The sequence below is a fragment of the Peromyscus leucopus genome, chromosome 5 (assembly GCF_004664715.2).
Source record: "Peromyscus leucopus breed LL Stock chromosome 5, UCI_PerLeu_2.1, whole genome shotgun sequence".
NCBI lineage: Eukaryota > Metazoa > Chordata > Mammalia > Rodentia > Cricetidae > Peromyscus > Peromyscus leucopus.
Window position 1 is genome coordinate 20822008 of NC_051067.1, and position 21523 is coordinate 20843530.

At 45.2% G+C, this 21523-nt stretch overlaps 1 protein-coding gene across 2 annotated transcripts; it reads left to right on the forward strand.

Moving 5' to 3' along the window:
• Positions 1 to 421: 421 nt before the first annotated feature.
• Positions 422 to 21218, forward strand: LOC114692095 (TBC1 domain family member 7). Of its 2 annotated transcripts, none has more exons than XM_028867739.2 (8): positions 422 to 630; positions 1986 to 2133; positions 3096 to 3176; positions 6909 to 7096; positions 13215 to 13352; positions 17623 to 17768; positions 19736 to 19865; positions 20978 to 21218. In XM_028867739.2, the coding sequence occupies exons 2-8, from the start codon at positions 2022 to 2024 to the stop codon at positions 21062 to 21064; spliced, it is 882 nt and encodes a 293-aa protein (XP_028723572.1). In that variant the 5' UTR covers positions 422 to 630; positions 1986 to 2021; the 3' UTR covers positions 21065 to 21218. The 2 variants fall into 2 exon arrangements, with proteins under 2 accessions (XP_028723572.1, XP_028723571.1); XM_028867738.2 differs by having other exon boundaries at positions 422 to 612.
• The last annotated feature ends 305 nt before the right edge of the window (positions 21219 to 21523 follow it).

Here is a 21523-nt window from a genome sequence, read left to right on the forward strand (position 1 = left end):
GAGGACATTACACCCCTCCCCTCCGTCCCCCCCCCGCCCCCCCCATGGACACTGAACGTTTGGGAGAAGCAGTGCAGTGCTATCAACAACCAAAGGCTTATCTCCGATTCTCCATCCAGCGAAGGGGAACAAACACTGCCTGTGGGATCCCGGGATCCCGGTCCCCATAGGGTAGGACCACTGCGGCCGGAGAAAGAAGAGCACCCTAAGCACGCATGGCCGGACGGAGGGAGAGGCGATCGCTAGACCCCTGGGCATCAAGAGTAAATGCCTGAAAGTGAGACGGGCAGACGTTGAAACACAAGGGCGCACAGAGCTTCCGCCCGCTCAGCTCTTGCCAGCTTTACCGCTTCAGTGCCCGGGTGTGGGTGGGGCTTCCTGCAGATGCCCTCTGCGCACGCGCACTCGGTGCGACGTCACGTCCGGCGGCGGGACTTAGCAGCAGCGCTGGGCGAGCTGCCCCCGGGAAGGCGGGAGCGGGTGTGGGTGTCCCGCGGCATCGCTCCCCTCGCTCGCTCCGCCCCGGCGCTTGTGGTTCCGCTTGTCCGCCTGTGGTTCAGCGCGCCCGGCCTGCTCTCCGCTGCCTCCCCAGATCTCTTAGTCTGAACCCCGGTGTGTTTGCGTACAGAGGTGAAGCGTACATAGCCGGGAGAGCGGGGTCTGGGGCTTCACCGGGTGCCGGCACCTTACCCGCAGGTGGAGGCACCTGGGCAGGAATTGGCAGCATGTCCTTCAGGGCGACGCCTTTGCCATCATAGTGCAGTCTCAGAAAGGCTGTCCGCAGACCACAGGGGCCACGAATGCTTAAAAAAAACAAAGTCCAGAGTTTGCATTTTAATGCTTTAGATTTTTAAAAACAGCTATCAGGAGAGCGTGGAACTTTTTAAAAGCAATTCTAAATTGCTTTTTCAAAAATGAATTATAATCCTTCCCATGACAGAATCTGTTCAGATGGTATCTTCCCGACCCAAAGAAGAAGTCCATCCTCCCCTGGTCATTGGGGACGTCTCGGGGGCATTTAGTAGCTGAAGACTGTGTTCTTTGGAAGAATGTTTGCATCTTTAATGCCTCACTCACTAACTAACCTAGTTCGATCTTTTTTGGTTTGCCATCTGTATCACGAAGACTGTTCTGGAGGAATGATGGGCCTCTGAGATGATTTGAATGCTCATGCCGGGTTTTACCTCGGTGTTCTGCCTTCCATTGACTGTGGTGTGTCTGTCACTTGTCATCTGTCTACATTCCTGACTGTCTTCTGGTTATACTTTAATGCTGTTTATCTGTTGGAGGTTTTGAATTTTGATAATTACATTTGGCAGAATTGTGTTTACAGTGGAAGAAAAAAATAAGTGGAGGACTTCCCCCCGCCCCCCATTTCCCCAAATGCCCGTTTAGAAAGCACAGCTAAGGAAAACAAAGAAAATGAAAGTCACTAGACTCCTACCTGAAGATAACTGTTGCTAATATTTTGGATTCCTCTTATGTTAAAAAAAATTGCTTTTCTTGAGCCAAGAGTGGTAGCCCACACATCTTATCTCAGAACTCAGGAGTCAGAGGCACAGATCTCTGAGTTTGAGGCCAGCCTGGGCTACTTAGTGAGATCCTAGTTGTGAGATCCTGGATGCAGAATCAGAATTCATACCCTTATTTAGTCCCTTTTACATAACATAACTTGCCTATTTTTCACTCATCTTTTCTATTCACAAGTTTATAATGGCTACAAGATATGTCATTGTGCTAAGGGCTCTCTTAAATAAAGAATGAGCCCTAGTCCCTACATTCTACATCACCTTTTTTAGTAGCTTGGATGACAGCTGACTCCTATCTTGTTTTTGATCAAGATGCATGAGGAAGGTGGGATTAGAGTTGTGTGAATTCAAAGATTTAATGCTCTTTGCTTAGGGGCAGGCAATTTTTCATATTTGATTTATTGAAAAGGCAGAGAAAAATCACTTAATGCTTTCCCAATTTTTCTTTGGTTTTAGGCACACTAAAAAAAAACCTCCCTCTAAGAATGAAATATGAGTGATGATTCTCAGAGAAACTTTCGATCAGTCTACTATGAGAAAGTTGGGTTTCGTGGAGTTGAAGAAAAGAAATCACTGGAAATCCTCCTGAAAGATGACCCTTTGGGTGAGTCTTATCTGCTCCAGCTTATTGGTTCTCATCAGACCTGGTGGGTATTACCAAGTAAATATTACCTTAATGGACTCAAAGCAGTACTTATTGCTTGGCTGTAGTTTTTGGTGAAGGGACACATCAGAGTGGTATAATTTGATAAAAGTTGAAGATTTTTCAAATTCAGTGAGAGGTGAAAGGTTTGCAAAGCTTCTTACAAACACTGCAGCATGTGTTTGTAAGTGATGCAAAACTTTGACTGCAGCACTCAAGAGGCAGAGGCAGACCAATCTATGAGTCCAAGGGCAGCCTGGTGTGCATGGAAAGTTCCAGGACAGCCAGGGGATACATAGTAAGACACTCCCACCTTTAAAAAGAACTCAATACTATTTTTTTTTTTTAAAAAAATTAAGCCTATATATTTCCTCTCAGTTTCTAGATGTATCACTATGATTTTTTAGGTAAACTCTGCAAAAACTCCAGTTATGGTTTTTCTTTTGTGGAAGATAATTCTTCATTACACATTAACATTTAGTTTATCATAAGCCAACAGTAATAAAGTATACTGTTACAGTAAAACAGAACCATAGTATAAAAACTTAAGTTGTATGAAGTACTTGTTGTTGGCAGAGCTGGGAATGGAACTCAGGACCTAGCACATGCTGAGATGTGCTCTACCACTGAGCAACACTGTATCCCCACCCAATTCTGTGTTTGGTAAGAACTGCTGCTGTTGGAGGGGGTGTAGTAGGAGATGCAAAATCCTGTGCTGCAGCAGGCTGCTTTAGATAGCTTAGTTGGTAGGAGATGTGGGCTAGCCAGGAGACCACTGTGGCCTCTCCCAGGTTTGCTGGTCATGCAGTGGATTTCTCCTGAAGGTATGTCTGAACTAGACTTTCCGTTTGGAGAAGTGGAACTGCACTTTCAGGTGCTGTGAGCCCATGGGACATTTCTAATTGTTCTTTTTCTTCCTTTAGACATTGAGAAGCTTTGCACCTTTAGCCAGAGGTTCCCTCTCCCATCCATGTACCGCGCATTGGTCTGGAAGGTGCTTCTAGGTATGAGGCCTGGGAGTGGGGATTCAGTTTCAAAGGTATTGAATGGGATCCTTTGTCATCTTACAGTCAGAAGAGGAGGACTTGCTTAGATTCTTTGCTGACTTTTAGGTCTTGTCCAGAAGGGCCAATTACTGCTTACTGTAAAAGCCTTTAGGATAGCAACTTCAGCAGAATTATACTAACAATTACTCTTGGAGTGTCTGCTTATTAGTGGCAGTAGAGAAGATAATATTTGTTCCTGAAATAAAGCCTTTGTGCACTCGGGTGTCTGGTGGGTACGTGTGGACATCATCTGCAAAAGTGATGACATTGGGCTGGGATAAAGGAGAACTGGCCATCTTTGCTGTCATCTGGGTAACCAGGAGGAAGACCACGGTGGGCTCCAGTTCTGTATCTGTCCAGAGACATCTGGAGCTAAGTTACTTTTAGGTTTTACTTAAGAGTGCCTTGTACTCTGGACTCTCGGTGGTAGAGGTATGAGGTCCTGATGCTAAGGAACTAGCCAGGCTTAGTGGTGAGGGTCTGGATCCCTAACCCTTTGAGGGTCTTAGAGCTTGAGGCCTTGGGCTGGACTGTGAGTCTCAGGAAAACCTTAGCCACAAAACGGGACACTCCTGTCCCCACAAGAGGAGACATATTGACAAAGGATTTGAGAATGTGATTTGTTTAAGTGCATGAGTATGGAGAGTAAAATGGTCAGAGAGTAAGTTCTAAAACAGCTTCCTCAATGGTGTTCCCAGAGAATCAGGTGTTTATTCATTGGTCTGTGCCAAAGTTAATTGAATCAGTCTCTTACTGAGGTATATAAATGCCCATTTATCTTTTGAAATAAAAATTATATGACAGATTTTTTTTAAAAAAAAGTAGGATCAGGGTTTTTTGTTTTGTTTTGTTTTTTTCCCTGCCTATTTCTGTGAGTGAATTCCAGAGCTGGGTGTCGAAGTAAGAAGGAGAACTGGATCTGTGTCTGCCATAAGCAGCTAGCTCACAGCATCCCTTTGAGCCCAGGATTTTCACCACCATTGCTGAGCCTGATGGAGCATCTAATCCCCATTCATTATCACCCTCCATTTCTTCTTTAAACAGCTGGGGTTTACTAACTAGGATGGGGTTAAGTATGGAGCTTTATACAGAAGATGAACCATTGCTATTTATTGGGCATCGGTGGGTTCCATCACCAAGTCAAATAGTTTATAGAAACTGTGTACAGTAATTCTAGAATTCCGAGGGAAGTCTTAACTATCCTAGATGGACACACACCCTAGGAGCCTAAAAAATCTTGCCTAATGCCTGTGACAGACAAGAAATGAAAGCCTATGTTTGCAGAGCTCATTTGGAGGACAGGAGTCGGGTGGAGTTAGATAACAGACCACGGGCTCCTTTTGTAGTGTATTTACACAGCCTGAGAAGTCTGTAGCTGTCAGTCTGGCCATGCAGTATGGAGATCACAAGGGAATGCAAGCTATTCTAGAAAGTACACCATGATAGCTTTCGGTTGAACATCTTGGCAGCGTTGGTGCGCTCCTTCATGTCTGGTTGGGTGTGTGTGCTGACCATCTGCAGAATTCATAACTGTTTAAGTTTTCCTCAAAGCCAAAGCATTTTCCCCTTGAGTTTTACGTAAAGACTCTATATATAGTCAGCAAAACAAATTCCTTCTAAGGGTGCGGCTTTAGGCAGTTATCATCCGTGTCCATTTCTTCTGGGCGTCCTGTGCGTCTTATTAATGAGAAATGTTGTGTCTGTGACATTTCCTGAGTGCCAAGGCCCAACTGGCTTTTCACCTTGGTTTTTCTTACCTTCTTTATCATCTGGGCCTCTGCTGTTTTCCTGCCGTAGTTAGAGGCAGGAAATGCAGAGTTGTCACAGTAGAAAGGACTCTTCGGAGCCCAAGCTGGGTTGCTTTGGGCTCTGGGGATGCTTCCTCTCTGGTACCATTTTAGGGAAATGTCCGAGAGAGCTTTGGGGATGAACTCTTAGACCCCGGTCTGTTGCTTGACATTGTGCTGCCTGTGGTAGGTCCAACTATAGCTCTGTGGTGTAGGCAGATGGGGAGGACATGGAAGTGTGTTCCCTTGACTTCTCTGAGAAGCTGGCACAGAGCCCGGAAGACACACTGAGTTTACATCAGGAAGGGGCACTTAAGTGTGCTTTATGGCCGGGGATTGTTGAGTTTGCCTAACTGCTATTTCCTGGAACATTCTTTAGGATAATTGGTCTGTGGGGTTTTGCATCAAAAGGGAGTCCCAGTCAACTGAACTGCCTGACAGGCATGTGCCAGCTGCTCTTCTGAGTGCTTTATGGATTCCTCTCAGCAGCTTGTAGAAGTAGGTGATATTATCTGATTTTCATGGGGGTAGAAGATGAGGCGCAGGAGAAAGGGAATTGCCACAGATCTTCAAGTCAGTGAATTGTAGTTAGGCCTCTAGCCCAGTGTCTTGACCCCAGAGTCTCTGACTCTGTCCAGCCTCATTACATTAATGGGGCTGGAATCAATAAAGTGAAAAAATAGCTTACACTAAAACTGAGCCTTAGCAAGGCATTGTTACCATTCTGCAATCCATTTTCTTTATTGTGCATTGGTGTTTTGCCTGTGTAAGGGTGTCGGGTCCCCTGGAACTGTAGTAACAGACAGTTGTGAGCCGCCATATATGTGCTGGGAATTGAACCTGGATCCTCTGACCTGGATCCTCTGGGAGAACAGTCAGTGCTCTTAATCACTGAGCCGTCTCTCCAGCTCCCACAACCCATTTTCTTATGCCAGTGCTTGGGGCTCTGATTCTTCAGGAAACATTTGGTGTCGGGCTCGTCTCTCCCACTTCCTGCCTCCGCTAGATGAGGACACAAATGCCCACATTTGTGATAGACTGAAACACTGGTGATAGTCCTGGTAATGGCAGAGCTGAGACCGGAGCTCAGTGTCACTGAAGACCTGGCCAGTCATCTCCCACTGTTTTCACTATGCCATTTACTTATAAAAAACAATAAATAAATAAAGAGGGAGGTCAATGAGATGACCCCATGAGTGAAAATGCACAAGCTTGGCAGCCTGAGTTCATTCCCCAGAACCATCCATGTAAAGATGGAAGGAGAGAACTGACTCCACAAAGTTGTTCTCTTCATTCACACACACACACACACACACACACACACACACACACACACACACACACGAACATATGATGTATTCTAAAGCCTAATGAGCCATCAGCATAGTTAAGTAATGATCATAAAGTGTCACAGAAATGTAATGTGAGATGACCTTATTGATGAAGACCATGGGCTTTTTTTCCCTCAGTGATAGGATATTCTGTGGATAAGTTTTCTCATTAATTGAGGGAGAAAAGGATTCAGCACATTGTCTGAGATGTAGGAAGCCATGTGCCAGAAGTGGGGAGAGGTCCCAGGAGCTACAGGTAACCTCAGCTGCTAGCCATGAGCTGAGTAAACTGCTATTACAGTCGCTGTGGTTCTTGTCTTGAAATCATGTCACATGTTTGTTCAAAGGCTTTTGTGCTGCCATCTCATTTCCTCCTAATCTCAGTGCTGCAGCATCTTGCAAAGCTTTAACATTTAAGAGAGTTAGAGTGGGACTCTCTGAAAGGGAATCTACATGGTCATTATTTGTGAGTCTCAACTGTGTGGACTGCGTCTCACAGGATTCTTTTCACTGGAGGAGGGATTTGGGTGGTGTCTCAGCATTTGCCCTTGTCCTGTTCCATCTCTCTGTAGGGATCTTGCCTCCACACCATGACTCTCATGCCCAGGTGATGGCCTATCGCAAAGATCAGTACTCTGATGTCCTTCATGCCCTGAGAGTAGTTCGCTTCATCAATGATGCCACCCCTCAGGTTGAAGTGTATCTTCGCATGTATCAGCTTGAGTCTGGGAAGTTGCCTCGAAGTCCCTCTTTTCTGCTGGTGAGTGGTCATTCTCACTTAACATTTAACTCTACCCTTTTCCTAAAAATTACTTTTTACTTTGTCTGGTAATGTGTTTGCAGAGCTGTGGATCGAACCTAGGTCCTTAGGAATGCTAGGCAATTCCCCTGAGCCATACCTCTAAGACTTTATTCCTGCTAGCTTCCGTTGCATAATGTTTTGCCTTAGAAACTTTCAGTGGTTTCCTATTGTCGGTAGAAAGAAAAATGAAAGCAAAATGAAGGACCTGAGATCTATGGTCCTGAATGATCAATGTTAGTTACTTTAAAAATGTGTTTTGTTTTTGGCACAGTCACACATTACTTAATGATGGATATGTGTTCTGAGAAATGTGTTATTGGACATTTGCTCATTTGCAAAATCATGTATTTCTGTTTGCTCAAACAAACTCAGATGACTGTAACTTTACTAGGCAGTTTAATCATAGAGGATTATCCTAGTTTAGGTCCATGGCCGACTAAAACATTATTATGTGATACATGACTATAATCTCAAACTTGAAATACTACCAAGATAAAGAATGTCTTTATCTTTTTACTGACATTTCCAGTTGTTAACATTTAATGACATCTGCTTTGCTACTTTCCCCTATGTATGCATTATTCTCCCTCCCGCCTTCCCTCCCTCCCTTCTTTAAAAAAAAAATTATTTAATTTTAGGTAGGTGTATGGGTGCTTTGCCTACATGTATAGGCACCACTTGCATGCCATTGGATTTCCTGGAACTGGAGTTGCAAACGGTTGTGAGCTACCGTGTGGCTGCTGAGAACCAAGCCCTTGTCCCCTGGAAGAGCAGCCAGTGCCATCTCTCCAGCCTCACTTTTTTTTTTTTTTTGGTTTTTCGAGACAGGGTTTCTCTGTGTAGCTTTGCGCCTTTCCTGGAACTCACTTGGTAGCCCAGGCTGGCCTCGAACTCACAGAGATCCGCCTACCTCTGCCTCCCGAGTGCTGGGATTAAAGGCGTGCGCCACCACCGCCCGGCTTTTTTTTTTTTTTTTTTTTTTTAAAGATTTATTTATTTATTATGTACACAGAAGAGGGCGCCGGATCTCATTACAGATGGTTGTGAGCCACCATGTGGGTGCTGGGAAATGAACTCAGGACCTCTGGAAGAGCAGTCAGTGCTCTTAACCTCTGAGCTATCTCTCCAGCCCTTGTCTTCTTTTAAGACAAAGTCTCGCTATGTATGCAGCGCAGGCCAGCTTCCAACTCAGTATCCTCCTGCCTCTGCCACATGGGTGCTGGGATTATCGGCGTGCGCTGCCATTTCTGGCTGTGCACACATACTTCTTTGTATAAGCCAGGAGAGAGCAAGGCTGAGTCCGGAGGTTCCGTTCCTTCAGCATGTTCCTCGTGGAGACGAGGCATCTGTAGGTGAGCACGGCACAGCTGTGACGCCAGGGAGTCAGCACTGTAACAGCACGCAGTCTGTCCTACAGGCTCCAATCTTGCTCACCTGGTTGTTCTAGGGATGCCCTTCATTCCAAATAAACAAAAAGTCTAGCTGCAGATTTGATTTTGGACTGTCAATTACACTGAGTTGCCATGCTGCTGTGGACACCTTTGCTTTTGGACGGTCCTCTGTCTTTCTCTTTCATGCCCTGGACACTTTTGACAGATGTTGGTCAGTGATTTTACAGAAAACCCCTCACCTCGGGTCTGGCGGTGCTCCCTCCTGGTACGATCCAGGCTGTTCTCTTTGGCAGGGACACCCATGGGTGATGCATCCTCAGTATGCTGGGTCAGGAGGCTCACTGTGGCTTTGCCTCGTGGAACACCCGTAACTTTGATCCTTTGGTGAGGTAGTGCCTGCTGGGTTTCTACTGGGAAGTTATTCTGTCTCTCTTTGTAATCACTATTTCCCTTTGTTGGGGAGACATTTAAAACAGCTATGTAATTATCCTCTTTCTTATTAAAGTTTGGCTCGTACATTTGACCATTCTTTGATTTAAATTGTATATAATATATATATATATGTATATGTATGTATATGTATGTATATGTGTGTGTGTGTGTGTATGTATTAGTCTTTCATCTCTAAGTAATTTTGGACACAGAAGAAAGTTGTAAAACAGTACACCACCCCCATACACCTCTGCCTAGAACCCTCAGGTACTGGGCCTTACAAAACTGCAATTTGATGACGAGAACTTACAAATCTGCTTTGACAGTGGTCTAGGAGTTAAGCCTTTTTGAGATCTTGCTGCTTGTCTCCGATGCCGCTCTTATCCTGGACCCAGTCCTGGATCAACTTAGTTGCCATTCTTGTTCCTAAGCCCACTGGTCTTCAGACTCATTTGCTCTTCCGTGAGCTTGGCACTTTTTTATGGTTTTTTTTTTTTTTTTTTTTTAAGATTTATTAATTTATTATGTATACAGCGTTCTGCCTGCATGTGTCCCTGCAGGCCAGAAGAGGGCACCAGATCTCGTTACAGGTGGTTGTGAGTCGCCATGTGGTTGCTGGGAATTGAACTCAGGACCTCTGGAAGAGCAGTCGGTGCTCTTAACCACTGAGCCATCTCTCCAGCCCGACCTTGGCACTTTTGAAGAGCATGAGTCTCTTCGGGATTTCTCCATTTGCCTGATGTTTCCTGATGACTAGAGCCTGGGTGTGCTTTATTGACAGGATAGCAGGAGAAGTGCTGGTGGCCGCGGTCACTCGGTGCAGGCGCTGCCTGCAGGTCCCTCCCTGTGAGCTCACTCTTCATAATTAGTGAGTAACTCGTGCAAAGGAACTCGGGCGCTTTTCATATATATAATGTGTATGTGTGTGTATATGTATATACATGCACAATATATGCACACATCTACATACATATGTGTACACACATACTCACATATATATGTATACACATACACACACATATATTTTCCTTCCTTCCTTCCTTCCTTCCTTCCTTCCTTCCTTCCTTCCTTCCTTCCTTCTTTCCTTTCCTTTCCTTTCCTTTCCTTTCCTTTCCTTTCCTTTCCTTTCCTTTCCTTTCCTTTCCTTTCCTTTTTTTCTTTTTTTTGTTTTTGAAGAAGAGTCTTACTGTGTAGCCCTGGCTGGATGGGCACTCAGGATGTAGACCAGGCTGGCCTGGTCTTGAACTCACAGAGCTCCATCTGCCTCTGCCTCTGCCTCTTGCATCTTGGGATTAAAGGTGTGTGTCACCTGCATGGAATTTGGGGGCTTGTAAATACCCTCCCTATTATTATTATTGCCTAAAATATTTTTACTGCTCTGATCGCCAAATGGTGAGTCTCTAATTCCTGAATTCTTTCTGCACCTGTTAGCTGCATCTGTAAGAGTTTCCCTTTGCATTTATTTATTGATGTCATTGTGGATGTATGGAGCCTATAATACTTCACTGCCATTTTTTCTTTTGATGTTCAAAAGGCTCCAGCTTCGGCCATAGGGACCCCTTTCATCCGACGCCTGTGTCTGTTTGATACATTCACTGTTCTGAATGTTTCCTGACATTTTCTCACAAAAAGAAGCTCCAGGATCGGCTCTCACTTCCTGTGCTGCAGCTCTGGTCTGAACCTTTGTTTCTGGTCTCCTGGGCTGTTTGCTTTTAGGCTCACTTAGTAGATAAAAGTAGAAAATAGGCGTGAGTATGTATATACATCCATACGTATTCATACATGCCAAGCTGCCTGTCTCTCATTCTCTCTCTCTCTCTCTCTCTCTCTCTCTCTCTCTCTCTCTCTCTCTCTGTGTGTGTGTGTGTGTGTGTGTAAAAATATAGATGCTGCTGGGCGTGGAACCCAGAGCATCATGCATGCCAGACAAGTGCACTGCTGCTGAGTTATACCTCAGCCTTTCTATATTAGTCTGTGTCTCTCTGTATTATAATCAAAATCCTGGGTTCATGATGATAAGTCCAATTCCAACCCAGTATTACAAGTTCATTTTAGCCTTCCCTAGGACAGCTGCAGATATTAAAAAATTCCCATTATCCTGAGGTATTTGCTTCTGGCTCATGATCCAGCCGATGTTGTCAGCCATTCCTGGTGACTTTATTGCAACTGTCTAGGTATTTTAATGAAGGTTTAATTTATTTGGCTAAAACAGGATGAAATTTTCAAGCAAGGATTTGTACAAAAGTTTTGATTATCTACAAAATTTGTTTTTAATGAAGATTAGGCTTTGTACCAGATGTGACATCACCCACCTCTAACCCAGTACTCAGAGGCTGAGAGGGGGCTCTTGAGTTTGAGACCAGCCACATAGTGAGATCTTGCCTCAAAAAAATTGACTTATTTTATATATGTCTTATTATATAGATTATATTTGTAGGAAGTTAATAGAGTTCCTGTGACAAATTAGCACTAATGAAGGCCATCCATTCACTCTTATCATTACATTTGTGAGAAGACAGTAGAGCCCCAAATGTTAATGCCATCTAGGACAATCTCATTTTCCTATTCCTCAGCATCAGCACTGTGACATTGATAGTACCACAGGAGCTCTGTGGTTCTGGGACTGAATCTCTGGCCTCTTAGGTGCTAGGCAAATGCTCTACCACTGGGCTACATCCTTTATTTTACCTTCTACTAAGTTACCCAGTTGCATCCTTTAATTTCCTTTTACTAAGTTACCCAGTTGCATCCTTTGTTTTACTTTTACTAAGTTGCCCCGTTGCAGTCCTCCTAGTTTAGCTTCTGGAGTAGCTGGACTACAGCCCATACACGAGAAGGGCTGTGCGTTCTTGAATTACACATCAGATAAGGTTAGCGACTCTGTTAGTGTAAGCATTCTAGACTCTAGGCATGCCTTCCGCTCGTCCCTGCCCACTGGTCCATGAGCCCAGACCTTCCCTGCAGTCTCAGGTGCTCTTGCTGTCTGAACGTGGTGTCTCCCACCTTTCCCTATACAACCAGCCCCTCTTACACTGTTATCTGGGCGTAAGAGCATGTGAGTGCTCAGCTGGATACACTTGGACAAAGGGCATTGGTATCCCCTTGACCTGTCAGAGTGACGGGGAGCAGCCAGTGACATGCCATCTGCAGGGTCACCCAGGCCAGGCCTAGGACCGTGGAGTCCCTGGAGATTCTCTCTTCTTCTCATCCTTTGTGTCCTCCAGTACTCTGATAATGTTTAGAGAAGTACATTTCCTTTAATCCTAACTCTGTGACTCCTTGCATTTTGTGGATATTACAAGCTAAGATCGAAAGAAAGCCTAAGATTAAACTGCTTTTTATTAAAACAGGAATTTTGATTTAGCTTTGGGCTTCTCAGGAAAATAGAAAGGTATTTCTTAATTTCCTTTTAATTTTAAAATTATCAAACTATGAAAGCCTAGATAAAAATATAAGGTTTTTTTCATTTTTGTTTATTTTTGTTTTTGTTTTTGCTTTTTTGAGAGAGCGTTTATCTATGTATCCCTAGCTGTCCTGGAGCTCGCTCTGTAGCCTAGGCTGGCCTTGAACTCACAGAGATCCTCCTGCCTCTGCCTCTTGGCTGTTTTTTTTTGTTGTTTTTTTTTGTTGTTGTTGTTGTTTGGTTGGTTTGTTGGTTTTTGGTGTTGGTGGCAATGTTTGAAAACAAAATAACTTTCTAAATAGAGTTCAGTTTTAGATGATTCGGAGGGTTTATTTTCATGTTTGAATATGAACAGATCTGAGAAATGTCACTCTCCTGCTCCTAAAATTCTGATTCTGGGCTGCTAAACTTTTAGGTAGAACAGCATTCTAAAGCTGTGTGTGGAAGCTTTCACAGAAAGCAGTGTTTTGTGAGCCCATTGGGAGTCCCCGGTATTCATAAGCTGGGTCCTGCACGAACTCCTAACTGGTTTGTGTCATCGCATCCCCTTGAAGGAGCCCTGATCTAGCGTGGAGACTGGCTGGGTGGAGAGACACCCTGCCTTGCCTGTGGTTGCAGCGGACCCCACCTGAGAGCCAGCTGCTGTTCAGCCACTCTGACTGCCATGGTGCCCTGTAGCTGCCCGTCCTTCCCTGCTCTCTCCTGCTCTTCTCCTTTCTGACACGCTGCCCTCTCATGCCTCCCTGATTTATGAATGTGTCCTCTTCAGGATGCAGTATTACATTATCAGGAAAGAAACGGATCTTCCCCTCTGCCGCCTCCCTCCTGAGCTTTCTCACTGATCTTTCAGGAGCCAGAGGATGAAGCCTTTCTGGCCATCGCTAAAGCCATGGAAGAGATGGTGGAGGATAGTGTCGACTGTTACTGGATCACCCGATGCTTTGTGAAGCAGTTAAACAGCAAGTTCCGGGACTCTTTACCTCAGCTGGTAAGGAATGGGTTTTGTTTTCATTTTTGTTTTTTTGAATGGGAGTGTTACTGGGAATAAGCAGTGTCAGGACACTCCTACCCCAGTTGCTGCAGCTGTGGCTGGGGGACCCTCTAGAGTAGCTTTGGCAGATGTTTTCTGCAAAGGCCAGAAAGTGTTTCCCATGGAATGGGCCCCGTGTCTCCTTTGCAGCCACTGGATCTGCAGTTGGAGCACTGCCGGGTCTCCGGGGGTGGGCTCACTTGCAGACCCACCTGCTCCAGAGTAGTCCTGACCCTGGTCCAGACCCTCTGGCTTGTCTAGCACAGTCCCTCTGTTAGTTAGGGTTTCTGTCTGCCCAAGTGTATGGAAGGCCTAAGTGATAGGACCGTATTCCCACATAGCATCAAGTCCAGAGCGAGGGCAGCCAGAGCTGGTGGGTGGGACTCGAGGCTCCTGTCATTTTGTTGCAGCATGCACATATGTACACACATATACATATGAACACATGAAATGAATTACTTCTACATGAGCCCTACCTTTTGTTTGTTTGTAACTCAGTACTTGGAGAATTTCTAGGCTCACTCAGATAAACCAGTGGCTTTCAGTTCTGACTTCCTGTTAGTACACCAGATATCTGAAAAATTTCTTATCACCTTTCGTCTTCCACCAGACCAATGAAATCATAGTATCTTGTTTGGGGCCCAGAATTCCAATGTTTCAAAGCTCAAAGCCTTGGGCAATTCTGATTGTAGCTAGGATCGACAGCCCCTCATTTAGAATTGCTTTTCCTACATAATTACTCAGTGTTTCCGCTTAGGAATTTGCTGTAATTAAGTCTAATAGCCCCACACTGACAATAAACAGGCCCTTGCTCGTGTGTGTGTGTGTGTGTGTGTGTGTGTGTGTGTGTGTGTGTGTGTGTGTGTGTGTGTGTCTATGTGGAGGGTGTCCTGGTTTGGGCAGCTTTACATCTTGACCTGGCAAGCAGGTCCTGAGCTTGTCTGCTGCGCAGGTACCAGGCTCTCAGTCTGGTCCTTCAGGCAGGGACTCTGCCCTCTTTCTCTGTCTGCACAGCAATGAGAGCCAACGAAGTTGATCAGCTCTACAGATTTCTATTGTTTTCTTGGAGAGAGAGAGAGAGAGAGAGAGAGAATGTGTGTATGTTTTGAGGTAGGGTTCCATGTAGCCCAGCTTAGCCTTGAACTTGCTATGCACCTGAGGATGACCTTGAACTCCTGATCCTCTTGGCATGCTCCACCACACCTGACTTTTCTTTTTTCTTTGTGTCATCAATATGCTCTGCATATTATTCTTTATGTATTAATATCATGACTGTACTTTCTTCCCGTTTGCTGTTTAAAGATTGTAAACTTCATACATTGATGTCTCTCAGTGTTTTCTTTTTCCATACTTTATATTTTCTTTATATATTTCTTGCCAACTCCACAATTGATAAAACATATTTCTTTAGCTGGATGTAGTGACATATACCCATAATCCTGACACTCAGAAGGTTAAGGCAGAGGATCAGGAGTTCAAGACCAGCCTGGGCTATATGAAACCCTATCTGAAAAAAAACAGAACACCTTCCTCCCCCGTATTTTTTTCTCCTGACTTTTTAAAATGCTCCGAGGGTTGAAGCTTAGCTGTGACTTGTCTGCCTTGATCTTTGACTGATGTCAGATGTGGTGGACTTTACTTCTCGGTACCTGTCTATAGCAGCATGGGTTCTCCCAGCACCCTGGTCTCCTCTTCATGTTGCTTAGAGTGTCAGGACCACTTTTATGAATGAGTTACTTCATTTAAGCACATAGGTCCGTGTTTGCAGACGAGGACACTGAAACTCAGAGAAGTCCATTGCCCAAGGTTACACAGTGACTGCCCTAACTCCTGTTTGTGTCATTCATTATCAGTAGTGTTACATTTCACACTGTTTATTTATTTACCGATTCACCTTTTTTTTTTTTTTTTTTTTAACAGAATCTTGGGGCTTCACACATCATAGGCAAGAGCTCTGTCACTAAGCTGTATTACAGCCCTTTGTTTTTGTTTGTTGAGAGCAGAAATGGGGGTCTGAGGTGGGGGCTGAGGTGGGGATGAGAGAAGGAGAGGCCTTGGAAATGGAGCCCAGGGCTTTGCTACACCCTCAGCTCTTCTTCACATTTTATTTTGAGACAAAGTCCTGCCAAGTTGCCCAGGCTGGCTTTGAACTTACAATCTTCTTGCCTCAGCCTCCACCACAAAGCACAGAACGTAGGTTCTTGGTACAGCCAAGTCTCTATCACCTTGTTCCGACATTGTTTTATACTTTTGTGATCTGCTTAAACAGATCTGTTCCCACGAAGTATAGGCTGCTTTATAGCTGTGGGAAGAGTGCAGGTGACAGTGCCTGGGTCTGGGGTGGAGCCAGCGGTGGAATGCTTACCCAGCATGCCAGGCTTCCATCTCCAACCGAGCCCTAAAGGGGGTGGGGGAGCGGTAGAGGGCTGGCTGAGCAGTTAAGAGCACTTGTCTGGCGGCAGAACAGCTGGATTTGGTTCCCAGCATTCCGTGGCAGCTCACAACTGTCTGTAACTCCAGTTTCAGAGACTCTGATGCCCTTTTGACATACGTACAGGCAAACAGTCACACACAAATAAAACAAGCAAATCTTTTTAAAAATTTGGAGTAGATAATTGCAGCATAAAGAACGGAAGAAGATGGCGTGCTCCTGAGTGACAGTGAGTGGCCTGCTCTAGTGCTCTGCTCCCTGAGACCACGTCATAGTTTCTTCCAGGCTTTCCAGAGTCCAGCCCTCTGACAAGGTCTCTCACTGCCAGGGAGCTTAGAAGCCAGTTTTATTTTCTTCATTAAGAATTTAGAGTTGGGGGCGGGGTTGGAGAGATGGCCCCGTGGGTAAGAGCATTTGGTGCTCTGACAAAGACCTACATTTGATTCCCAGCACCCAGATGGCAGCTCACAACCACCTATAACTCCAGTTTCAGGGACTCCGATGCCGTCTTACAGGTTTTGTGGGTAACAGGCACACACATGGTTCACAGACATGTATGCAGGCAATCTTATGTGGAGAGAAAGGGACAGGTAGATAGCTCATTGGGTAGAGGCCCCCGCTACCAACCTAAAAAAAATGTGGCTACCCCAATGAAAGAAGGTGCCTTTCCTTAAGTGACTACAAGGGCAAACCTGAGAGAGGAGGAGCTGCCTTTGTTCCATACTGATGAAGCTGGCCAGCTTGACTGCATCCCTGTCTTTAGAGTTATCTCAGGGGAGAGAGGCTGCTGGACAAGCCAGCTGCTGTTCCCAAGTGGAGCTGCTTCTCTCTTCCAGAACATTCTCACCCATATTATGTTGGGTACAGAGTTTGTTCCTCTGGCCCTCCCTAATGTCTTAGCCTCCTTGGTACTGGAGGCCAATGCAGACCAGTATGGTCAGTGTGTGTGTGTGTGTGTGTGTGTGTGTGTGTGTGTGTGTGTGTGTATACTATTAAAGGGGGTTGGGTGTCCTCTATCTTTTTCCACCTATTCCTTTGAAGTAGCTTTTCTCCCTGAACCTGGGCTTGTGTTTTCTTGGCTGGGAGCCAGAATGCTCTTGTGATCTTCCTGTCTCTGCCTCTCTTGGGAGCTGGAGTTACAGCCATGCATGGGATGCCTAGCCTGTGACATGGGTGCTGCGTGCATGGGATGCCTAGCCTGTGACATGGGTGCTGCCCTCTGAGCTCTAGTGCTCATGATTAGACAGCAGAGGGGCAGCTTCTCTAGCCCACACTTTCGGCTTCTCGAGACAGGCTCTCCTACATGGCCCAGGCTGGCCTCAGACACCCTTGTTGTACCTCAGAGTCTTGAACGCTGAGGTTAGATGTTTGCTCCACCTCAGCCAACTTTCTTTCCCCTTTTCATCTCTGTATGATTGGTTGCTCCAGATCACCCAGTAGTGCCGCGGGCCTGTCGCACCTTTCCATAATATTTGACTCTCGCTTCAGACTCTGCTTTAGCTGTTGAGCTGATTAGTGCAGTACCAGGGTGACAGCCATGCCATTCTGCCTGGTTATTGTCCTGTGGGATGCACATAGGAAGAATCCTGCATCCCGAGAAAGCTCTCAGGTCCAGTGTGGTCACCCTGAGAGTACTAACCAAAAACTGTTGTGTTAGGACTGACTTGATAGTTCTCAAGTTTTGTCTTCTAGAACTTTCTGTTATCCAGCATGTACATTTTTTCTGCCTAAGTTTGCAGCGTGAGGTGATATTATATCACAGGAAATGAGTAATCATTTTTGCTATGTAATCTTTAGCCCAAGGCCTTTGAACAGTACTTGAATCTGGAAGATAGTAGGCTGCTGAGTCACCTGAAGACATGTGCTGCGGTGTCCAAACTTCCTTATGATCTCTGGTTCAAAAGGTGCTTCGCGGGATGCCTGCCTGAGTCCAGTTTACAGAGGTACGTGTTTTTCCCATTGCATACAGGCAGTTTGGAGTCAGAAAGAGTTCCTGGCCCTTCTGTGATCATCCCTTTAAATTGGAGTTTGTTTCAGAACAAGAAGGTGATTCAAAGCTACATTCCCTAGCAGTTTCTGTAACTGTGACGTGGTTCTCCTTGTTGTTGAATGCATGTCTACAAAGATTGTGGGCCTCTGTGTGGTTGCTGTGGGGCAGTGATATCTGAAACAATGTGGGCCTGCGTGCTTCTTTTCTAGACAGGTGTTGGTTCCTGACAGACAGGCGCCTTCGTATTTCTTAGACATTTCATGACATCCTCAAAAGAGCTGAAGGCTGTCAGAGACAAACTGTGTTTCTCCAGTCATTTTGAGACACATGTTAAGGGTATTTCTTAGTTCTAGCCCCACAACCCAGGTCCTTGTGATGTTTTGAAGAAAGGAAGTCAGTATATAGAGAGCACTAGAAGAAAATGTGTAACTTAGCATACAGAGTCTAATACCAACTTCAAAAGTTATAGGAATTATCAAATCATTATTTTAGAGTAATAGTAGATCAAGGACACTGGCTCCTGGGTCTTGGGAAGGGCTCAGCGGGTACAGTTGTTTGCTGTATAAAGATGAAGACTTGAGTTTGGATCCCCAGCACCCATGTACAAAGCCAGGTGTGATGGCGTGTCTGTAAACCTAGCACTGTCAGGTGTCTGTGGAGACAGGCAGGTCCTTGGTGCTCACTAGACAGCCAGTCTAGCCAACTGGTGAGCAGGAAGTTCAGTGAGAGACTATCTCAAAAAATAAAGTGGAATGTTGTGTGATATTCTGAGTGTGTTCTGACAAATAAAGCTTGTCTGAAGTCAGAGGGTGGAGCTAGCTACTGACCATAGAGGTTTGGAGGACTGAGGACAGATAGCATACAGGAAATAGTAAGGCAGGGCTGAGAGAGGATCATGGCCTTTCTGGATGGAGGAATAGAAGAGGTAGGAAGCAACTGGTAGCTGCTCCCAGTTCTCTGATCTTTTAGGTTCTTACCCCAATGTTTAATTCCTGATTTTTATTGATAAAGACTAATTAAATTAAAGCTTCTTTTGGCACCCAACATGGGGCACCATATGTAATTGGAGTTTTCCTGTCCTCCCCTCCAGTTCTCAATTAACTGACTCAGAGGCTGAATATAATTTATAAATGCTCAGCTGATAGCTTAGGCTTGTTACTAGCTAACTCTTACATTTAAATTAACCCATTTCTATTAGTTTATGTATTGCTACGTGGCTTGTGCTCTACCTATCCTCTAGCATGTCTTGCTTCCTGGGTGACTGGCTGGTATCTTCTGACTCCGCCTTCCTTCTTCCTAGCATTCTCAGTTTGGCTTTCCTTCCTAACTTCTGCCCAACTACCAGCCTGTCAGCTTTTTATTAACCAATGAGAATAATACATATTCATAGTGTAGGGAAGGATTGTTTCATAGCAGTGGAACACAATAGAGGGAGCTACCCTACATCAAACCCAGTCTTGGCAAGTGTTTACACATATGTGCATGTGGACCTAAACACAGGCATGTTGCATACATACTCATAAAGAGCCTTTGGATAAGTTCAGAGAACCTATTCCAGGCTCACTGGCAATGAAATGACTTCGCCTGACATTTTGTTGTCCTGAGGTGTGTACTAACCATGCTGGCATTACATGACCCCAGCAGGATACACACCCTGGTTAGGACTTTCTTTTCCTTCACTATCAACTTCTCAGCAGGCATTTGGAACACTCAAACACAGCAGTAGCTTTAAGTGAACTTCACTTTTCCCACATAAAGCTATCCTTTCTAGAATCTATCATGTTGTTGACACTGAGTATTTCACAGTTGTTCTCTGAAACATGTACTTAAAATGAGTGGAATTTGATTTTATTTTATAATCTGAGATATCTGGTAATATCAATTTTGCACTCTTGTAATTTGGTGAACTCTGTTTTGTAGGGTCTGGGATAAAGTTGTAAGTGGATCCTGTAAGATTCTAGTTTTTGTAGCAGTAGAAATATTATTAACCTTTAAAATAAAAGTCATGGCGTTGAACAGTGCGGAGAAGATAACCAAGTTCCTGGAAAACGTGAGTGCTTTGTCTCCTTGGATTTGGAATCTGGAAATGAAGGCAGCCTGGCAAGCCAGATTTTCCTATTGTGTTATATTAATAGCAAGTTTTTACTCTACAAAAGCATTTTGTTGTTGTTGATTTGAGATTGTGATTTATGCTGTAACTCATGCTGGCCTGGAACTCTCTATATACCCCAAGCTGCCTCCAGTTCTTGGTAATCTTCCTGGTCCTGCTTCCTGGGTGCTGGGATTACAGTCAAGCATGCCACTTCTGGCAAAAAAAAAAAAAAGTTATTTTTCCTTAACAGCATTGCTGTCCGCCCCCCCCCTTCTCTTTGGTGGGGGGGGGGTGTTGGTCTGCATAGCAGGCCTCTTACTCACACTCCCGGTGGTGTGGTGTGTGAGTGTGGTGGGGTAGAGTCTCCTCCCCAGGGAGCACAGCAGGAACAGGAAGCAGTGTGAATGAGCACTGTTGGGGGTTCCCTAGGCCTTTTCCTGCTGCTGGTGAATTCCCAGCTGGGTCGGTTAATGCGTAATGCGCCTAAGTATTATTAGTGCATGCTGAAAAAGGCCTTAGTGAACCAGCTCCTCCTCCCTCTTAGAACATTCTCTCCTGGGTAAATAGTAAAGAGATTGAGCCTGCAGAGAGTACTTTATGGAGCAGACTCAGAATCCCCCCACCCGCTTTAATTAACCAGCTTTAACATGGGAAGTGTGGCCTGGTAAATAATAAGAGATAAGTGAATGTGTATGTGTTCATTAAATGAATCATCATCATTATTATACTAATTAGTGGCCAACAGTGCTAGGCATGTGCCAAGTAAGAGCTATCTTCTGTCACCCTGAGAACAGCTCTGTGAATTTGGGCTGTTGGTCCCCTGTTTAGAGATCAGTGCTAGACCTTAGGCAGCTGAGTCCTCGTCCAGGGCCAAGTGGTGAGTGGACAGTGAAAGACTAACCTGGCACCAGAGCTACTCAGTATGTCCCCAGGAGCACTGAATCATTCCATATCTGCCATCGCCTTCCAAAACCAGAGAAAGCTCCATGGAAACAGGTCTGTCACAGAAGGAGAGATGATCCTGAGCAACAAACACAGACATTTCACTTGGATTTCCTTGTTTTCCACAGATTCCTCAGGACAGCTCAGATGCTATCGTGAGCAAGGCCATCGACTTGTGGCATAAACACTGTGGGACCCCAGTCCATTCAGCCTGACAGCTGTGACGTCGTGGACAGTCTGCAGACCCTCCCCGAGCACATTGTCCACATCACTTGGTCTACTAACTGTTTAGAAATGGTAATCTTGCAGTGGTGCTCAAAATGCAACCCCCCCCCCCATCCCCTACTCAGTAAAATAATTTAATCCCAATGCCTGGTGCAGTGTCTCCTGGTGACGCCCACATGCAGCTCTGGGATGGTGTTTGAAAGGGTGGTTAGGAAATCCTCCTGGTGCTTGGGCGGCTGAGGTTAGGTGCAGCCTGGGTATGCTAGGAAAGGACAAGTGAAGCCCTGCCTGCCTCTAATGAGCACACGGTACTTAGGCCTCTTTCTGGAAAAAGAACAGCTTTTTTTTTTCTTGGCGCCTCAGATTTGTCTTTTGCCTTCTGTTGACCTAGAACGCGTGTAAGTGTAAGCCGATGGCTTTCTCAGGCTCTGTCTTGCTAAACTGGCTGA

Bases quoted from the DNA above. Each gene is read 5' to 3' on its own strand.
- LOC114692095 (XM_028867739.2), top strand. From the start codon at position 2,022: ATGAGTGATGATTCTCAGAGAAACTTTCGATCAGTCTACTATGAGAAA. The intron at 17,769-19,735 runs GTACGTGTTTTT...TCTGTTTTGTAG, and splicing joins CCTGAGTCCAGTTTACAGAG to GGTCTGGGATAAAGTTGTAA. The intron at 19,866-20,977 runs GTGAGTGCTTTG...TGTTTTCCACAG, and splicing joins TAACCAAGTTCCTGGAAAAC to ATTCCTCAGGACAGCTCAGA.